The sequence below is a fragment of the Panthera tigris genome, chromosome A2, assembly GCF_018350195.1.
Source record: "Panthera tigris isolate Pti1 chromosome A2, P.tigris_Pti1_mat1.1, whole genome shotgun sequence".
Classification (NCBI taxonomy): Eukaryota; Metazoa; Chordata; class Mammalia; order Carnivora; family Felidae; genus Panthera; species Panthera tigris.
Window position 1 is genome coordinate 40,536,608 of NC_056661.1, and position 15,798 is coordinate 40,552,405.

Sequence of the window (15,798 nt, forward strand, 5' to 3'; positions counted from 1 at the left end):
GCAATTTCCATGCCCCATCAGATCCTGGCACACAGGCGATTGTATCTCTTCCTCTCTTTTTGTCAAGACAACGCTTACTGGGGCGCCCCGGAGGCTCAGTCAGGTAAGTGCCTGACTTCGGCTCTGGTCATGATCTCGCAGTCTGTGAGTTCGAGCCCCACGTCGGGCTCTGTGCTGACAGCTCAGAGCCTGGAGCCTGCTTCCGATTCTGTGTCTCCCTCTCTCTGCCCTTCCTCCTCTCTCTCTCTCTCTCTCTCTCTCTCTCTCTCTCAAAAATAAACAAACATCATTAAAAAAAAATTTTTTTTTAAAGAGACAATGGTTACTATCAGTAACAGTTTCTAGTTTAATCTCTATACTTTATTGTATTTTTCAATTTTTCTACATTGGTGTATTATATTAGCATCAAGATACAGAAAGAAATTAAATGTGACTTGTAATCTTAAGGGATGAGGTAGTCAAAGAAACCCTTCACAGTTTTAAGAAAATCCCAACATTCTTCATGAGTCAACTTAAAAATGGAAATGTTATTCTGTTCTGGCATTTTAAAAATAGCTGATATTAAACACGCAATTGTTTTACTTTATTTTTAGAACACTTAAGTCAGCACATATGCAATGAATTACCATGTTGTTCACACTATGATGTAAATTAAGAATTATTTCTGATTGATCAATTACTGTGATTTATATGGCCTTAGGAAGTGACAGCTCTTTCTCAATCCAGATTCAAAAGGTCACTAACTTAAAAAAGAAATCCAAACCAAATTAAAATGATCTACTCACAACTGTAATTTCAGGCTCACGAAACTGTGCCATACAATCATCATCAAAGCTTGAGCTCGCTGCAAGGTCCCTCCAGGCCAGCCTCTACACAGCTACAGGAAACCCAACAAAGCTAACCACCTGGCGAGTGTTTATTCTGGGGCCAAATTTACAGTATTCAGACATATGCATTATTTTCTTTATTATAGCAACCTTATAATATATGAAACAGTGTCCATATTTTACAGAAGAAAGAAAGCAGTGCCCAGAAATAATAATAAGCTTGCCCAAGGTCATGAGGGTAGTGTGAAAATTTAGACAGGGAAACCTCGTTAAAGTAGACGTGAGATGGTAGAAGGAGAAGCTGGTAGGGAGAGCTGTACACTCAACGTCAATTACAAGAAGAACTGTCAATTACAGAACCCTTTAAGAAAAACCCCAGTAGGGGAAGATACGTGTTATATCTCCTACAAGAAATCAAATGCCCCTGGCAACTTAGCCAAAGAGAAATCATCATCACCCTGAATTCCTGATTCCCTTTAATGTAATTTTATTCAAAACAACTCTTCCCAACTTCCTCCTCCTTTTCCATACAATAATGTTCCTCTCTTTGGTTTGTTGAACTTGCCTATAGATTTGCTGTAGGTTGCTTATCCCAGATTCCAATTCTCTACTCCTCTTCCCAGACAAACCCGCCTTTTTCTGGAAAAATAGCTGGTAGTTTTAAGGCTAACAATAGCAAATGGCAGGACTAGAATTCAAAATTTGCTCTAATTTCAGAGTGTGTGACTCTTAACCATTCTATGTACTGACCGGCTTTCTTATAACCCTAGTGTCAGCCATCTTGTTCTATATACTGGCCTTACAGGTAAACACCCTACAGTCAGGGACCACAGTTTAGCTCTCTATGGATCCTGATCTCTCTCGTAATAAGGGGAATTTGATTCACATCCACAAAGAGATAATACACTAGCCAAGGATTTCTCTTCCACTACTATCCTAAGAATCACACAACACGAAGATTTTTTTTAAGATTTTATTTTTGTTTTGAGAGAGAGAGAGAGAGACAGTGAGTGAGCATGTGAGCTGGGGAGAGGGGCAAAGGGACACGGAAAGAGACAATCTTAAGCAGGCTCCATACTGAGTGCTGAGGCTGACATGGGGCTTGATCCCATGACCCTGGAATCATGACCTGAGCTGAAATCAAGAGTTGGACACTCATCAGACTGGGCCACCCGGGCGTTCACAACCTGAAAAATTTCAATAAGCCACAACCGTATCATTCTATATAATCATCTTCCTCCCAAATTTTTAAACAAACACCTAATAATTTTTTAGGTAGGAGTTCCAAGTGTCTGCCTAATGAATTCTCAAATCGTTGTGTCTGGCTTTAGCCTCTACTACAAAGCTGTAATCATCAAGACAGTATGGTACTGGCACAAAAATAGACATACAGACCAATGGAATAGAATATAGAACACAGAAGTGAACCCACAAATGGATGGCCAACTGATCTTTGATAAAGCAGGAAAGAGTATCCAATGGAAAAAAGACAGTCTTTTTAGCAAATGGTGTTGGGAGAACTGGATAGCAACATGCCGAAGACTGATACTAGACCACTTTCTTAAACCATACACAAAAATAAACTCAAAATGGATCAAAGACCTAAATGTGAGATAAGAAACCATCAAAACCCTACAGGAGAAAGCAGGCAACAACCTCTGTGATCTGAGCCACAGCAATTTCTTGCTCGACACACCTCCAAAGGCAAGGGAATTAAAAGCAAAAATGAACTATTGGGACCTCATCAAGATCAAAAGTTTCTGCACTGCAAAGGAGACAATCACAAAACTAAAAGGCAACTGACAGAATGGGAAAAGGTATTTGCAAATGACGTATTGGATGAAGGGTTAGTATCCAAAGTCTATAAAGAACTTACCAAACTCCACACCCGAAAAACAAATAATCCAGTGAAGAAACGGGCAGAAGACATGAATAGACACTCTTCCAAAAAGACATCCAGATGGCTAACAGGCACATAAAAAGATGCTCAATATCACTCCTCATCAGGGAAATACAAATCAAAACCATACTGAGATACCACCTCACACCGGTCAGAGTGGCTAAAATGAACAACTCAGGAAACAACAGATGTTGGCAACGATGTGGAGGAATGGGAATCCTCTTCCACTGCTGGTGGGAATGCAAACTGGTGCAGCCACTCCAGAAAGCAGTGTGGAGGTTCCTTAAAAACTTAAAAATAGAACTACCCTACACAATAGCACTCCTGGGAATTTATCCAAAGGATACAGGAGTGCTGATGCATAGGGGCACATGTACCCCAATGTTCACAGCAGCACTTTCAACCACAGCCAAATTATGGAAAGAGCCCAAGTGCCCACCAACTGATGAATGGATAAAGAAGATGTGGTTTATATGTGCAATGGAACACTACTTGACCATGAGAAAGAATGAAATCATGCCATTTGCAGCAACGTGGGTGGAAATGGAAGGTATTACGCTGAGTGAAATAACTCAGTCAGAGAAAGACAGGTATCATATGTTTTCACTCATATGTGGAACTTGAGAAACTTAACAGAAGACCATGGCAGAAGAGAAGGGGGAAAAATAGTTACAGAAAGGAAGAGAGGCAAACCATAAGAGACTCTTAAACACAGGGAACAAACTGAGGGTTGATGGGTGGAGGAGAGGGGAAAATGGGTGATGGGCGGTGAGGAAGGCACTTGTCGGGATGAGCACTGGGCGTTGTATGTAAGCGATGAGTCACAGGAATCCACCCCAAAATCAAGAGCACACTGTACACACTGGATGTGAACCAGTTTGACAATAAATTTTATTAAAAAATAAATAAGTAAAATAAAACAGAAAGTCTCACAGCAAAAAAAAAAAAAAAAAAAAATCATGGTGTCTGGAAACACTGTATTTCTTAGTAACAATCATTCTGTGAAAAGAATAAAAATTTTTTTCTTTGATTAGAGACTGTCAAAATTGATTCCATTCCTAGAGTTTCTCAAAGGATTGAAAAATCAAAAACATCTATATTTAGCACATTTTAAAACGCAGCAGAAGGTCTCTTTTGAGAGGTGGAAGAGGAGTTGGAAAACCAACACGCGTAGGCTTTCAGTTCCCCTGCCCGGCAAGAGCTGTCAAATGACTCCCTAGCACCAGCAGGAAAAGAGGAAGCGATGAAAGATGGAAGTTCAAAGAATCAGAGGAGCCAAAAAGACAGCAGGGAGTGCCACCCTCAGGAGAAAATGGGTGGGACACAGACTCTGTGCAGGTCAAACGGCTACCAAAAGAGACAAAGACGGGTAAATGGTAAAAAGGTCTCCTCGGAGCAGTGTGGCACTCGGTGTAGTGTGGCACTCAGCGTGGCAGAGGCAGACAGGCTCTGTCCCAGCTGCGCTTCCTGGTGAGGCTCCTGGGAACCATTCATCATCATTAGAGGAAATGCTGCCGCCACTTCCCACCCCCCCCCCCCGGGGTATTCAGAGTCCCCAGTGAAAGTGGCATAATGGCAAATCAGCACACACAGCTGCCATCCACCCCGAGTCTTCCCATTTGCAATTTGCACTGACAATTTCCAAATCAACGCTCCCTCCTCCTGCTCACCGCACCCTAATCTATAGGCAATGGGCTTAGTTTCTGTTTCCAAAATGATGCCAGTCTGCTGCTCTGAAGGGTCCCCAGACCTGTGTCTCTCCAGCTCTCTTTGCCTTATAGTGACAGAAAGACAAAACCTTATTTTAAACAAAATTGTTCTCAAACCCCCCCCCCATACTTAAAGGTTAAGTGTCTAGACATCATGTGTAAAGAAGATGAGTGAATATAAAATGCATTTTATCTGTACAGCTATCAAAAGGTTTGCGGTTTTATTTTGTTTTCCTTGGGAAATTACCAAATTATACTTTTTTTGGCCTAATTTTTATTCAGAAAATTTAACGGGGACACCAGTCCCTTCTGATTTATTCTAGATTTTCAAGTACTCTGTGGGTGATCTAATTAAATCTTTTTATTAAAAGAGGACCATGAGGGATAGATTTAAAACTTCAGTAGAACCGGAACTCCTGCACAAGTACACAGGCCAACATCAGTGAACTTTGATCAACTTACGCTGAGAACAGGGGGGAGGTGCTCTGCCAAAGAGGAGTGTCCAGGGCCCTGATTCTAGAGTTTCAGCATAAAGCTACCTGCCTGCACGTGTCCATATATGGGGCAGAGGCCATGAGCTTTCAGACAGGAGAACGTCAAATAACGTTTTCAAGAACTGTGAGCAGGAGCCAGCCTTGTGACATTCAAAACGAAGAAGAAAGTCACGCCTGGGTGGCTCAGGTCATGATCCCATGGTCATGGGTTTGAGTCCTGCGTCGGGCTCTGTGCTGACAGCTCAGAGCCTGGAGCCTGCTTTGGATTCTGTGTCCCATGCTCTCTCTGCTTTTCCCCCACTCGTGCTTGGTGTCTCTGTCTCTCTCTCTCTCTCTCTCTCTCTCTCTCTCTCTCTCTCAAAAAAAAAAATAAACGTAAGAAAAAAATTTTTTAAAAAACTGAGAAGAAACTTCCAACATCACATGTTTCATCTTTACTTATTTATGGATTAGAAAACTAATGCTCACTTTGGAGACGTCCAACATTAATGTTACTTGAGAAATTTATTTTTTTATTTTTATTGTTTAGCTTCACCATCTTTTTTTTTTTTTTTTTTTTTTTAATAAAACTTATTGTCAAATTGGCTAACATCCAGCATGTACAGTGTGTTCTTGGTTTGGGGGTAGATTTCAGTGATTCATAGCTTCCATACAACACCCAGTGCTCATCCCAACAAGTGCCCTCCTCAATGCCCATCACCCATTTTCCCCTCTCCCCCACCGATCAACCCTCAGTTTGTTCTCTGTATTTAAAGGTCTCTTATGGTTGGGGCACCTGGGTGGCTCAGCCTGTTAAGCATCTGACTCAGGCTCAGGTCATGATCTCACAGCTCTTGAGTTCCAGCCCCGTGTTCGGCTCTGTGCTGACAGCTCAGAGCCTGGAGCCTGCTTCAGATTCTGTGTCTCCTCTCTCTGCCCCTCCCCTGCTTGCGCTCTGTTCCTCTCTCTCAAAAATAAACAAATGATTTAAAAAAAAAAAAAAAAAAAAAAGAGTTTCTTTTGGTTTGACTACCTCCCTTCCTCCCTCTCTGTTTGTAACTATTTTTTTCCCCTTCCCTTCCCCCATCGTCTTCTATGAAGTTTCTCAAGTTCCACATATGAGCTGACTTCAGAAATTTCAAGTCTCCCCCCAATCCCCCACAAAATTAAGAACTATAAAATGTTTATTAGCTCAGAGGATTTTTCCTATGAAAAGACAAATATATAGAAATGCTTTTAAAATACACAAATTGCATCATGCCATATGTTCTGTTCTTCATCTAAGTTGTATGTTTATCTGGCTGGTGTGCAGGGATGTCTGTTACAAAGATGTTCAGTGAAAACCTAGTTGTTCTTGTTTTTTTTTTTTTTTTCCAAAAGCTAGTTTTAATAGCCCAATAGTAAGACAGCAACAACACTAATACACATAACAAAGTCAATACATCAGTACAGTCATTAGAAAGCAATTAATATAGATCAGAGAGGGTATATTTGGTTTTAACTGGTCACAATGTTAATTCGAGAGACGACTACTCCTTGAAACAGGTCAGAGTTTTCTCAATAATCCTATAGCAGCACTATATTCTTGCCAAAACACGTAAGAGGAAAACAGATCTCAAAATTATTTTTGCTGACTTCTATGTTTAGCTTTGGTATTAAGTTCTTGGGTCAGAAGCTAAAATTTTAATTTAAAAGAAAATCAATTCTTCCTATTTGTACTTAATAGCAACAATCTTTCGACCTGCATTATCTCCTTGATCCACCCACACAGCATGACAAGTAAGGGAGACAGTAATGCTCTTCCTCTTTTAGAGATGAAGAAATCAAGGCTCACCACTGAGGATACCAAGACCACAGAGTCAGTAACTGGGCACAACTTCAACTTGGGCATCTTGATCTAAAACACAGGGCTTTTTCCACCATTAGGATGAAAGAAATTGGCTGCATTTTAGAGGAACATCATTTTGCCAGTGTCTTCCATTGCTTTAGTATAGGACATTAGGGTAAAATGAAAATGGTTCAACAGAGGGGCAGGAGAAGAAAAAAAAAAAACCCAAATACTATGGAGGTGTTTGCTGCATTTTACATGTCAACACCAAAAAGACTGACTTTTAGATGAAGAAAGAGTACTCTTTCTTATAGTGGAAAGCCAACTAATAAACACAGAAGGAACGCAATTAGAAAATAACCACTTGTCAACCACCCTAATACTGATCAATTCAAGTAAAAACCATAAAAGAATGCTAAAACCAGTGTATTAAAGTTTGAGGAGCAGCGAAATATTTACATAGCCACAAAATATCCCCCTGTAAGATATGAGGTAAAGGAGAAAACAACTGGATAGTGGAGAAGTCTGGCAGACAGGACTTGAACCAAGCAGTCCAAATTTATGTCACCAATTGACATCATGTGACTCCCAACAGGATGTGCTGAGAAGGACACACTATCACTTCTGTGGTATTCCCATTCAAAATATATGACCTAAATCCATATTCATGAGCAACAAACAGATCCAAACTGAGAGGCACTCTACAAATGACCTTTTCTGTAAAAGACAAAAAACTTCAACAATTGCTGTCAAGTAAGAGACACTAAAGAAATATGACAACTAAATAAAACATATGATCTAAGATTTTCTCTCACTGTAACGGACATTATAAAAATTATTAGTGAAATCTGAATAAATTTGGTAGATTAACAACACCCCCCCATGTGAATTTCCTGATTTAGACAACTGTACTCCAGTTCTGTAAAGTAATGTCTTACTGCTAAAAAACACACACACTGATATATTTAGGGATTAAGAGTAGACAGAGAAAAGAATTCAAGTAAATGTAATAGATGTCAATATTTGGCAAATCTGGGAAAAGATTATGCAGGAATTCGTTTACATATATCTGAAATTATGTCAAAATAAAAGTCAATATGATAATAAAAAGAGAGTCTTAATAAAAGACAGTAATTTTTTTTTAATTTTTTTTTTTTTTGAGAGAGAGAGAGAGACAGAGACAAAGACAGAGAGTGACTGGAGGAGGGGCAGAGACAGAGGGAGACACAGCATCCAAAGCAGGCTCCAGGCTCCGAGCTGCTGGCACAGAGCCCATCACAGGCCTCAAACTCAAGAACCTCGAGATCATGACCTGAACTGAAGTCAGATGCTAAACCGACCGAGTCACCCAGGCACCCCAAGTTGTTTTTTTTTTTTTTTTTAAATAAATGCTTCATCAGGTGAATGATAGGCCATTCTGCAATTTTTATTGGTCTCAGAACAGTATCTTCTAACAATAACAAACGGTAAAATCTCATCGTGTTCTATCAAAGCCTGGTTCTGTAAGGAAAGGTATTGTTAAAGCTTTCTGGTCCGTCCTGCAACCCAGCCTTATTAGCAATGACAGGCTAACCAGACCTACAGCAAACAAAACAGAGTAACTGGAGTACACAAAAGCCGCTGAGGTCTCACGGCCTCTGTGACCACAACCGTGGGTCTTCATATCCTCATACTTTCAAGGGGAACCTGTATTTACAGGCGACGGTACAAAATCATGGCTCTGGGCCACCGTCCACTTTCACTGCACTCCACATCTGCACTCTCCAAGTACAACAGGACACTGCATTTAACCCAACAACTGTCACACAAGTACGCTCACTACCACATGGGAGTCTCGCACAACGCAGCTGTGAGCTCAGTTCTCCAACCTAAGAAGCCTGAAAACTGGACATCAATAAATAAATAAATAAATGTGGGCGGCCTCTACAAGTGGTTTAAGAGTTGCTCTGGAACTACATCATGTGGTCATGCATTTGCCATGCCAGCCATGTAGCTACCAAAAAAAAAAAAAAAAAAAAAAATTTGAACCAAGAAACTAATATACCGATAGCACATACCTCCAAGTGAATTTGCCAGTTCCCTAGTAGGCTTTGGTTTTGCTGTGCTTTTCTTGGCATGAGCACTATGCCCAATGAGGTATTTGCATAACAAGTCAAATACCTCATATGGTAGTCAACTGAGGGAAGAGCGAGATGCTCCAATGCTAGGGAAATCGGCTGGATGGACTCAGGGAGAGATGTATGCTCCCCACATGGAACATCCTTAAGGGATTTTTCAGGGTAATATCAACCATATGTGATTTTTCACCTTTTGGTTTCTCCAAATCACTTACAGTAGAATTGGGCAGAATGTGACTGGTGGTCCAGAGTAGACTCTAGAGGTCACAGAAAAAAGCACTCTATTTGTGATGGATTCTGTTTACATTGGTTAACACATACTCAGCTGGCACTGGGCAGATTTTTCCAAAGGTTTCAAACTGTTACAAAGAACAAAAGCAAAGTTCCTTTAAGAAATGTGGTGGTACTGAGATATGAAGAGTAGTGCGTTGTCTTTGAAAGGGAGTTCATAAAGCAGACTAGGCTCTGAGGCAGAGAAACTAAACCACTGGGGTATTTATGGTACACAAAAGGTACTGTGGGGAAATTAAATTTCTAAAGAGGAGCTGACTACATGCAATCAAAGGTGAGGTGAGAAGTTATGAAAAGGATCTGAGGCAGCTCATAATTAAGGACAGGGAGAAAACACACACACACACACACACAATCACAAGGAAATACTGAGTAAGTTGGAACTTGCTGTATCTCAGTGTCAGATGTGAGGTAGGGTGGGCACAACAATCTGTCCCAATCCAAAGCAGACAGGAGAACACGAGATGCAAATATTGGGTGTGGGCTCCTGGAATAGTCAGGCTCCAAAGCTGTAGCTATGTGGGCTGGGAGGACACTTGATCAGAGGGGGCCCAAGACTTCTAGCCCCAGAATGAGCCAGCTCAGGCCTTCTCAGGCCTTGAGGGCCCCCAGACAGGAAACTCCAGTAGTCAGGCTACAAGGGGGGGGGGGGGGGGCACATTCACAGCTCTGCTCCTGAGCAACCTCACTGTGCATCATAAGGTTTTGGAGTAAGATAAATCTCCACTCCAGTGATTCTCTCTGGTACCCCCACCATTCCCTGAGGTAGTACTGGAAATCTGTGGGGGCATTCACTGGCACGAGGATTGGGGAGGGGGCCAAGGAGGCTCCAAGTCCTACAATGCACACAGTCCCATGGAATGCACATTAAGCCTCCAATGCAACTGACACAAATCCTGCCAGACTTTTGTGAAGGTAAAATAACAGACGTTTTATAATTATTGGAGTGGAGAACCTAACTCTGTTTCATATTTAAACACTAAGGGTTTTTTTTTTTCAGTTAAATATATACAGATTGTACACCCTTGTTCATAGCAGCATTATTCACAAGAGTCAAAAAGTGGGAGCAAACCCAGTGTCCGTCAATACAGAGATAAACGAAATGTGGTATAGGCATCAATACACAGTGGGAGAGTATTTAGCCATAAAAAGGAAGCAATTCTGATATATCTTACAATAGGGACAAACCTGGAGGATGAATCATGTCAGATGGAATGAGCCAGACACAAAAGGAGCAATATTGCATGATTCCACTTACACGGAGTGCCTACAGTAGTCAAATGCACAGAAACAGAAAATAGAATGGTGGTTGCCAGGAGCTGGGGGCAGAAAGAGCACGGAGTTGTTTCACGGGGGGGAGTTTCACTGAAGGAAGATGGGAAACCTCTGGAGATGGATGGTGGTGATGGCTGCATGACCGTGTAAATGCCACAGAAGGGTAAGACTAGAAATAGTTAAATGGTCAAGATTGGGTTATGTTTATTTCAGCACACATTAAAAATACACACACACACAAACACGGAAGTGTGCAAGTCACAAGAAGACTGGACTTGGTTGTGCCAGAACTCAACCACAACCTGTTCACCACTGCAGAAAATTCAATCGCGGATGGCGACAGCGCTCCCAGTGCCAGAGTCCCCAGCACCACCTTCCCGCTCTGGCAGCCTCTCCAGCTGGTACATCAGGTTGGGTCTAGCAGGGGGCGCCAGCACCTGGCACCTTCAGGGTACCTTCCAACGTCACCGTATCTGCACACATACACCCTGATACGTGGGATTTATTATCAGTTATCTTCATTTTCACTTTTCTATTACAGTACATAGAGATCTTACAAGTAGGGGTGTATGCATCTATTACTTTCTTTGTAAATTTCATTTCACGACGTGGGATTTATTATCAGTTATCTTCATTTTCACTTTTCTATTACAGTACATAGAGATCTTACAAGTAGGGGTGTATGCATCTATTACTTTCTTTGTAAATTTCATTTCACGACAATATCGGGGGCAGTGAAACACTATTTGTTAGAAAAAAACTGAAGGGAGGCGGCCTGGCTTTGGTCTCAGGGAGCAGACAGCAGCAGCAAGAGCCTAAAGATCGCAGTAAAGCACGAGACTCAGTGAGTCTCCGTGGATTTCACAGAAGCACCCTTTCATGAGAATTCAAGTTCTTACGGGGAAGGTCTGCTGGTAGTTGGCCCACTCCCCCGAAAAGGAAGAAATATGGTAGGAAAGTAGAAAGCGCCTGACTCTCCTCGGTGATGAAACACAGGCACAGTTAAAATCATCAAATTCGTGCCCAGTAATCAACTCCGACACAGACGAGGTGAAACAGGGTACACTTTTTTCAGTCATGGGAATTACCGTATCATGTCAAAGGAGATCAGGGTTTAACAGAGAAGGGCACGGTGTGCCGACTGCAATGACACATATGTTGTTTCTCTGTTGCGATCATCCTTCTTTCCATCTCAACACTGGGACATGATTCATATTTTACATACTGTCCAAAAGGGGAATGTGACTTACCAGAAACCATCCTCAACATTTCAAATACAGATCCCCCCTCTGCCAAGAGAAAATCCTGCCCAGCTGTAGATTTCTCATTTGCAAAACATAAGAGCAATGAAATTCCATTACTTAGAGAAACTGGCTGTTCCACCAAACCCCTGGCAACGGAAGCTGTACTTATCTTTCTGAACAATAGCCTCAGAAAATGTATTCTTTCTCTCTCAGACAAAAAGAAAAAAAAAAAAAAGACAGTAAGTATGCCTTTGAGCTCTTGAGAAAGTGCTCTTGTCCAAGCCAATTTCTCTTCGGGAAAATCCACTCCCCTGACCTGGGAAATACAAAGACTGACCCTAAAACATGCAGTAAAAAGAGCTCCAAGTTGAAGAACGCTTCAAAAAGTCAATGGGGATGTAACAATATTAATAATGTCCTTAAAACAAAATCAAGTATCCCTTTAATACGTAAGTGACCACGATGTACCCGCTCCCGCAGAAAAGTGACTCTTAGACCCTAACATGTTCAGTTTGTTTTCCTGGTGACGTTTAACTGCATGTTTTCCTGAGGACATAAATGATCCTGAAGTGTTCTGCTTCGCACATGGCGGAATTCATTCAAACAAGAATGGAAAGCCAGACTTTGTTCTCTGTCTTCCCAAGGCTCCTTTCTCTGGGGAGAAGCATGTGGTCAAATTCCAGTGGGTTACATGAACTCCACTCATGGCTTATCTCATAGTTAGAGTTCCCACTCGGCCCAAAGTTTTGAAACGGACCGTGAAAACACTCAAGAAATACAGACGCTACGCCAATGTGTTTGGAATACCAACAGTGCTGCTTTTCCTGTTCCCCGTTTAATGTGCCGAGTTACATGGCTACGGCCTTGGAGACTTTCTTGTGGGATTCAACATATTACCTAGGATTCTCCTATTTAGTTTTGTCCTCACAGGAGACCCAACCACTTAGTCCATGTATTTACCCATTAAAAGAGCAATCAAAATGATCAAAAAACAGCAGCAGAAAACAGTCATTTGTATCCAACTTTGCACCAAGAGCCCATACAAGGAGACAATGAGTAACTGTCTCCCTTTGGGCAACCTGGGGCATCTGAGGCCATCTATGTGACCCTATTCCAGTGTGTTGGATGGTGGGCCAAGAGATCTACCTCCTCCATAGAAAATCCACAAACCTGCTCTATAAAACCTTAAAATGCTCCATGAAGAACTGAATAGAGAGAGTTGGGAATGCTGTGAGTGACTATCCTATCAAACTTTGCCTGCACATCCCTGGACCATCACTTGGTAAAACCGGCAACAGAAGACAGAACGATGCATTTGTAGCAGTAACTGTGTGCTGCGAGCTGGGAGGACATGAGCAAGCCCCCAGAGCTGCCACGATCTTACCCTGGGAACCAACGTGAACACCGACACAATGTGCACAACGGGTTGCCCATCTGGTTCTAACTAACAGACAACTCTCCAACGGCTTTCGCACAAAACTGTAACTGAAGCCCACAAAACAGATGCAAGGTTAAAGGAAGAGAGCCAAATTGTGAACATGACACTCATAATCTGGCTTCTCTATATTTAATATAAACAAAAACTTAACACCAGGGCAATCAGCGCTCCATAAAGTCCCACACAATGGGAGAGTTCTCCTGCCCAACCATCAGGAGGGTTCAGGCCTCCCTCCCTGACCAAACTGAACCGGATGAAGACGGGATGGCATTCAGCCTATTAAAAGACACTGCCCAGCATTCACATACCTCAATAATCCTGTCATGAATTTGCAGGCCTCCGTCCTTGGCTGCGGGCCCACTGTCAACTATTTTGGATACAAAGATTCCTTCAGTGGACGATCCATCTTGGTTGTCCTTTGGGTTAAAAAAACACACACATGAATGCTAGGCATTAACTTGGTTAAAGCTTACACTCTTAAACTATGATGGACTCAAGCTTATGTCAAAAGTGGCAATGGGGTGAAAGCCCATCTGTTACCCTAATTTCTGTTTTAATCTAAAATTAATACATGCACATGGTACGATGTTTCAAAACCTATCAAAATGTGTAAGTCCTTGCCACCTCCTACCCCGTGTCCTTTTCCCCTTTATAGCATCTTTCAGCAGTTTCTATACCCTTTCCAAAACATTTTTCATAGATCACCTTTCTTCAACATGTATCTGTTCCTTTTTCATGCATACAAACAGGAGTGTGCTCTCTCAATTCTTGTGCACCTTGCCTCTTTCACGTAACTTCACAAATCTTAGGGACTTTTCTCCAGTCTTCCTTTCTACCTCATTCCCTTAAATGGCTGAACGGTATCCCAGTAATGGGATAGTAAGCAGCTTCCATTTGTCATTCTCAGAGACAATGATGTGTCTCATACCTTCTTCCAACCTGTACAATGAAATATCTTTTGCAGTATTTATCTAGGGCATATCCCTAGCAATGCAACTGGTGGTCCAAGGATATGTAGATTTGACGGGCATTGCCAAATTAAGCACTCGTAGCTCATGAGAGTGTTTTTGCATAGCCTCGCCAGCACAAAGTACTATTAAAACTTTTAAGCACCCAACAATTTGATTGTGAAAATAGGTGTTTTATGCGTGCTCTGATTTACATTAGAAAAGCTCACCACCAGCACCCCAATCCTAATAAATTCTCATCTCCGATCTCAAATCCCTTTAGATCTTTCAAAGTCTGGACTGAAACTTTCTGGGAAAAGCGACGGCTCGCTGCTCAAACTCCTTCCTTTATTTAAAATCAAAAAGCTCCAACAAGCTCATAAAAAAAAAAAACCCTCACAGCTTGTTCATGAACTTCTTTCCAAACAGCACTGGGATGAATTCTCTCCAAGTGTGTGGATTAAATTTCTAGTGATTAACAGATGGATTTATAAGTTAAACGGCCCAAGTATGTGTTGTTTCCAAACAAAAGCATTTGAAAAGTAATTTCAGGATCTTCCACAGAAACTCCAAATTCTGGAGTTGCCATAAGGCCGTAAGATGATCTATTTTAAAAATAATTTCTGTATACAGAAATACATATAAATCCCATTTGTTAAAAAGTAACAATGAAAATATAAAATGTTTCTCTTTACACAGAAAAGAAAAAACCCATATTCTAAAGGAGAAAGGGAGGACTTTAACGTAGTTCAATCGACCGCTTCAAGTGAAAGAGCAATGGATAAGAATAAGCAAATGCACACTCTGTACCTCTTCTCTCTCTCCCTCCATCCTCACCCCTGTCTCTCAAACACACACACACACACCCTATAAGGTCATAAGTAGGATTCGAAAGAAATCAAAATCACAACCTAAAATGAGCATTAAGTGTTTTCCCCAACATTTATCCCCCTGTGACAAAGATAGGTCTCCAAACTGACATCTGGATTCTATCAACACTCTTCCAAGAGAGAAGGGTCAGCAAGACTGTGGGTGCTGTGCTAGATCAGCCATCCTCAACAGGCAGCCCTGCCCAGCATCACAGCACCCTGCATGGGGCCACTGCAGACTAACCCTTCACTGTCTGGATTTCTCCCTGCCTCCTTTCTCTCTCACAGCCGCCTCACTAATGCACTAATCCCAGCACATTCATGTGTCTCCCCACGTGCATATCTCAATTTTAAGTACACAGTTGGGCAACTGCTTCTATTTACTGACTACACGCTAGACAGCAGGCAGGTAGGGAGTACCCTGTGTCCACTGTTTCATCCTTCTAATAACTAAAAATGGTAAGTACTATACTATTCTCCATTTCATAGAGGAAAAACCTGAGACAGAGAGGTTAAATAACTTATCAGAGGTCACAGAGCTAAAAAGTAGCACAGGTCAGTTTCAAAACTAAAGGCATTCCCTTACACAAGCTCAAAGTGCAATACTGCCTCCTATGGAGAAAAATCTCAACAAGAAGCATTAATTCGGAAGTTCCACATTCCAGGCTATGGAATATTCCACTGGAGAAACCTGAAGAATCTCAATGGACCACACAGGATTTGATTTGTGGGCAATTGTGGGTTCCCTAAGAGGTGATGTCAATATACCCAATGAAAAGAGATCTGCACTCACTCTGAATTCGTTGCTTTGCATTTCTTGCCGGAAGAAGGAGATGGCAACAGGATTTTGATGTTGGTTTGTTTTGCAGAATACTACTTT

At 41.7% G+C, this 15,798-nt stretch overlaps 1 protein-coding gene across 1 annotated transcript in view; it reads right to left on the reverse strand.

Moving 5' to 3' along the window:
* The window catches only part of PDZRN3 (PDZ domain containing ring finger 3), a 239,912-nt gene that overhangs the window by 204,779 nt on the left and 19,335 nt on the right, over positions 1-15,798 (reverse strand). Inside the window, exon 3 of the mRNA XM_007076640.3 lies at positions 13,411-13,518. Within this exon, the coding sequence (XP_007076702.3) occupies positions 13,411-13,518 (108 nt within the window). The remainder of the gene's footprint in view (positions 1-13,410; positions 13,519-15,798) is intronic.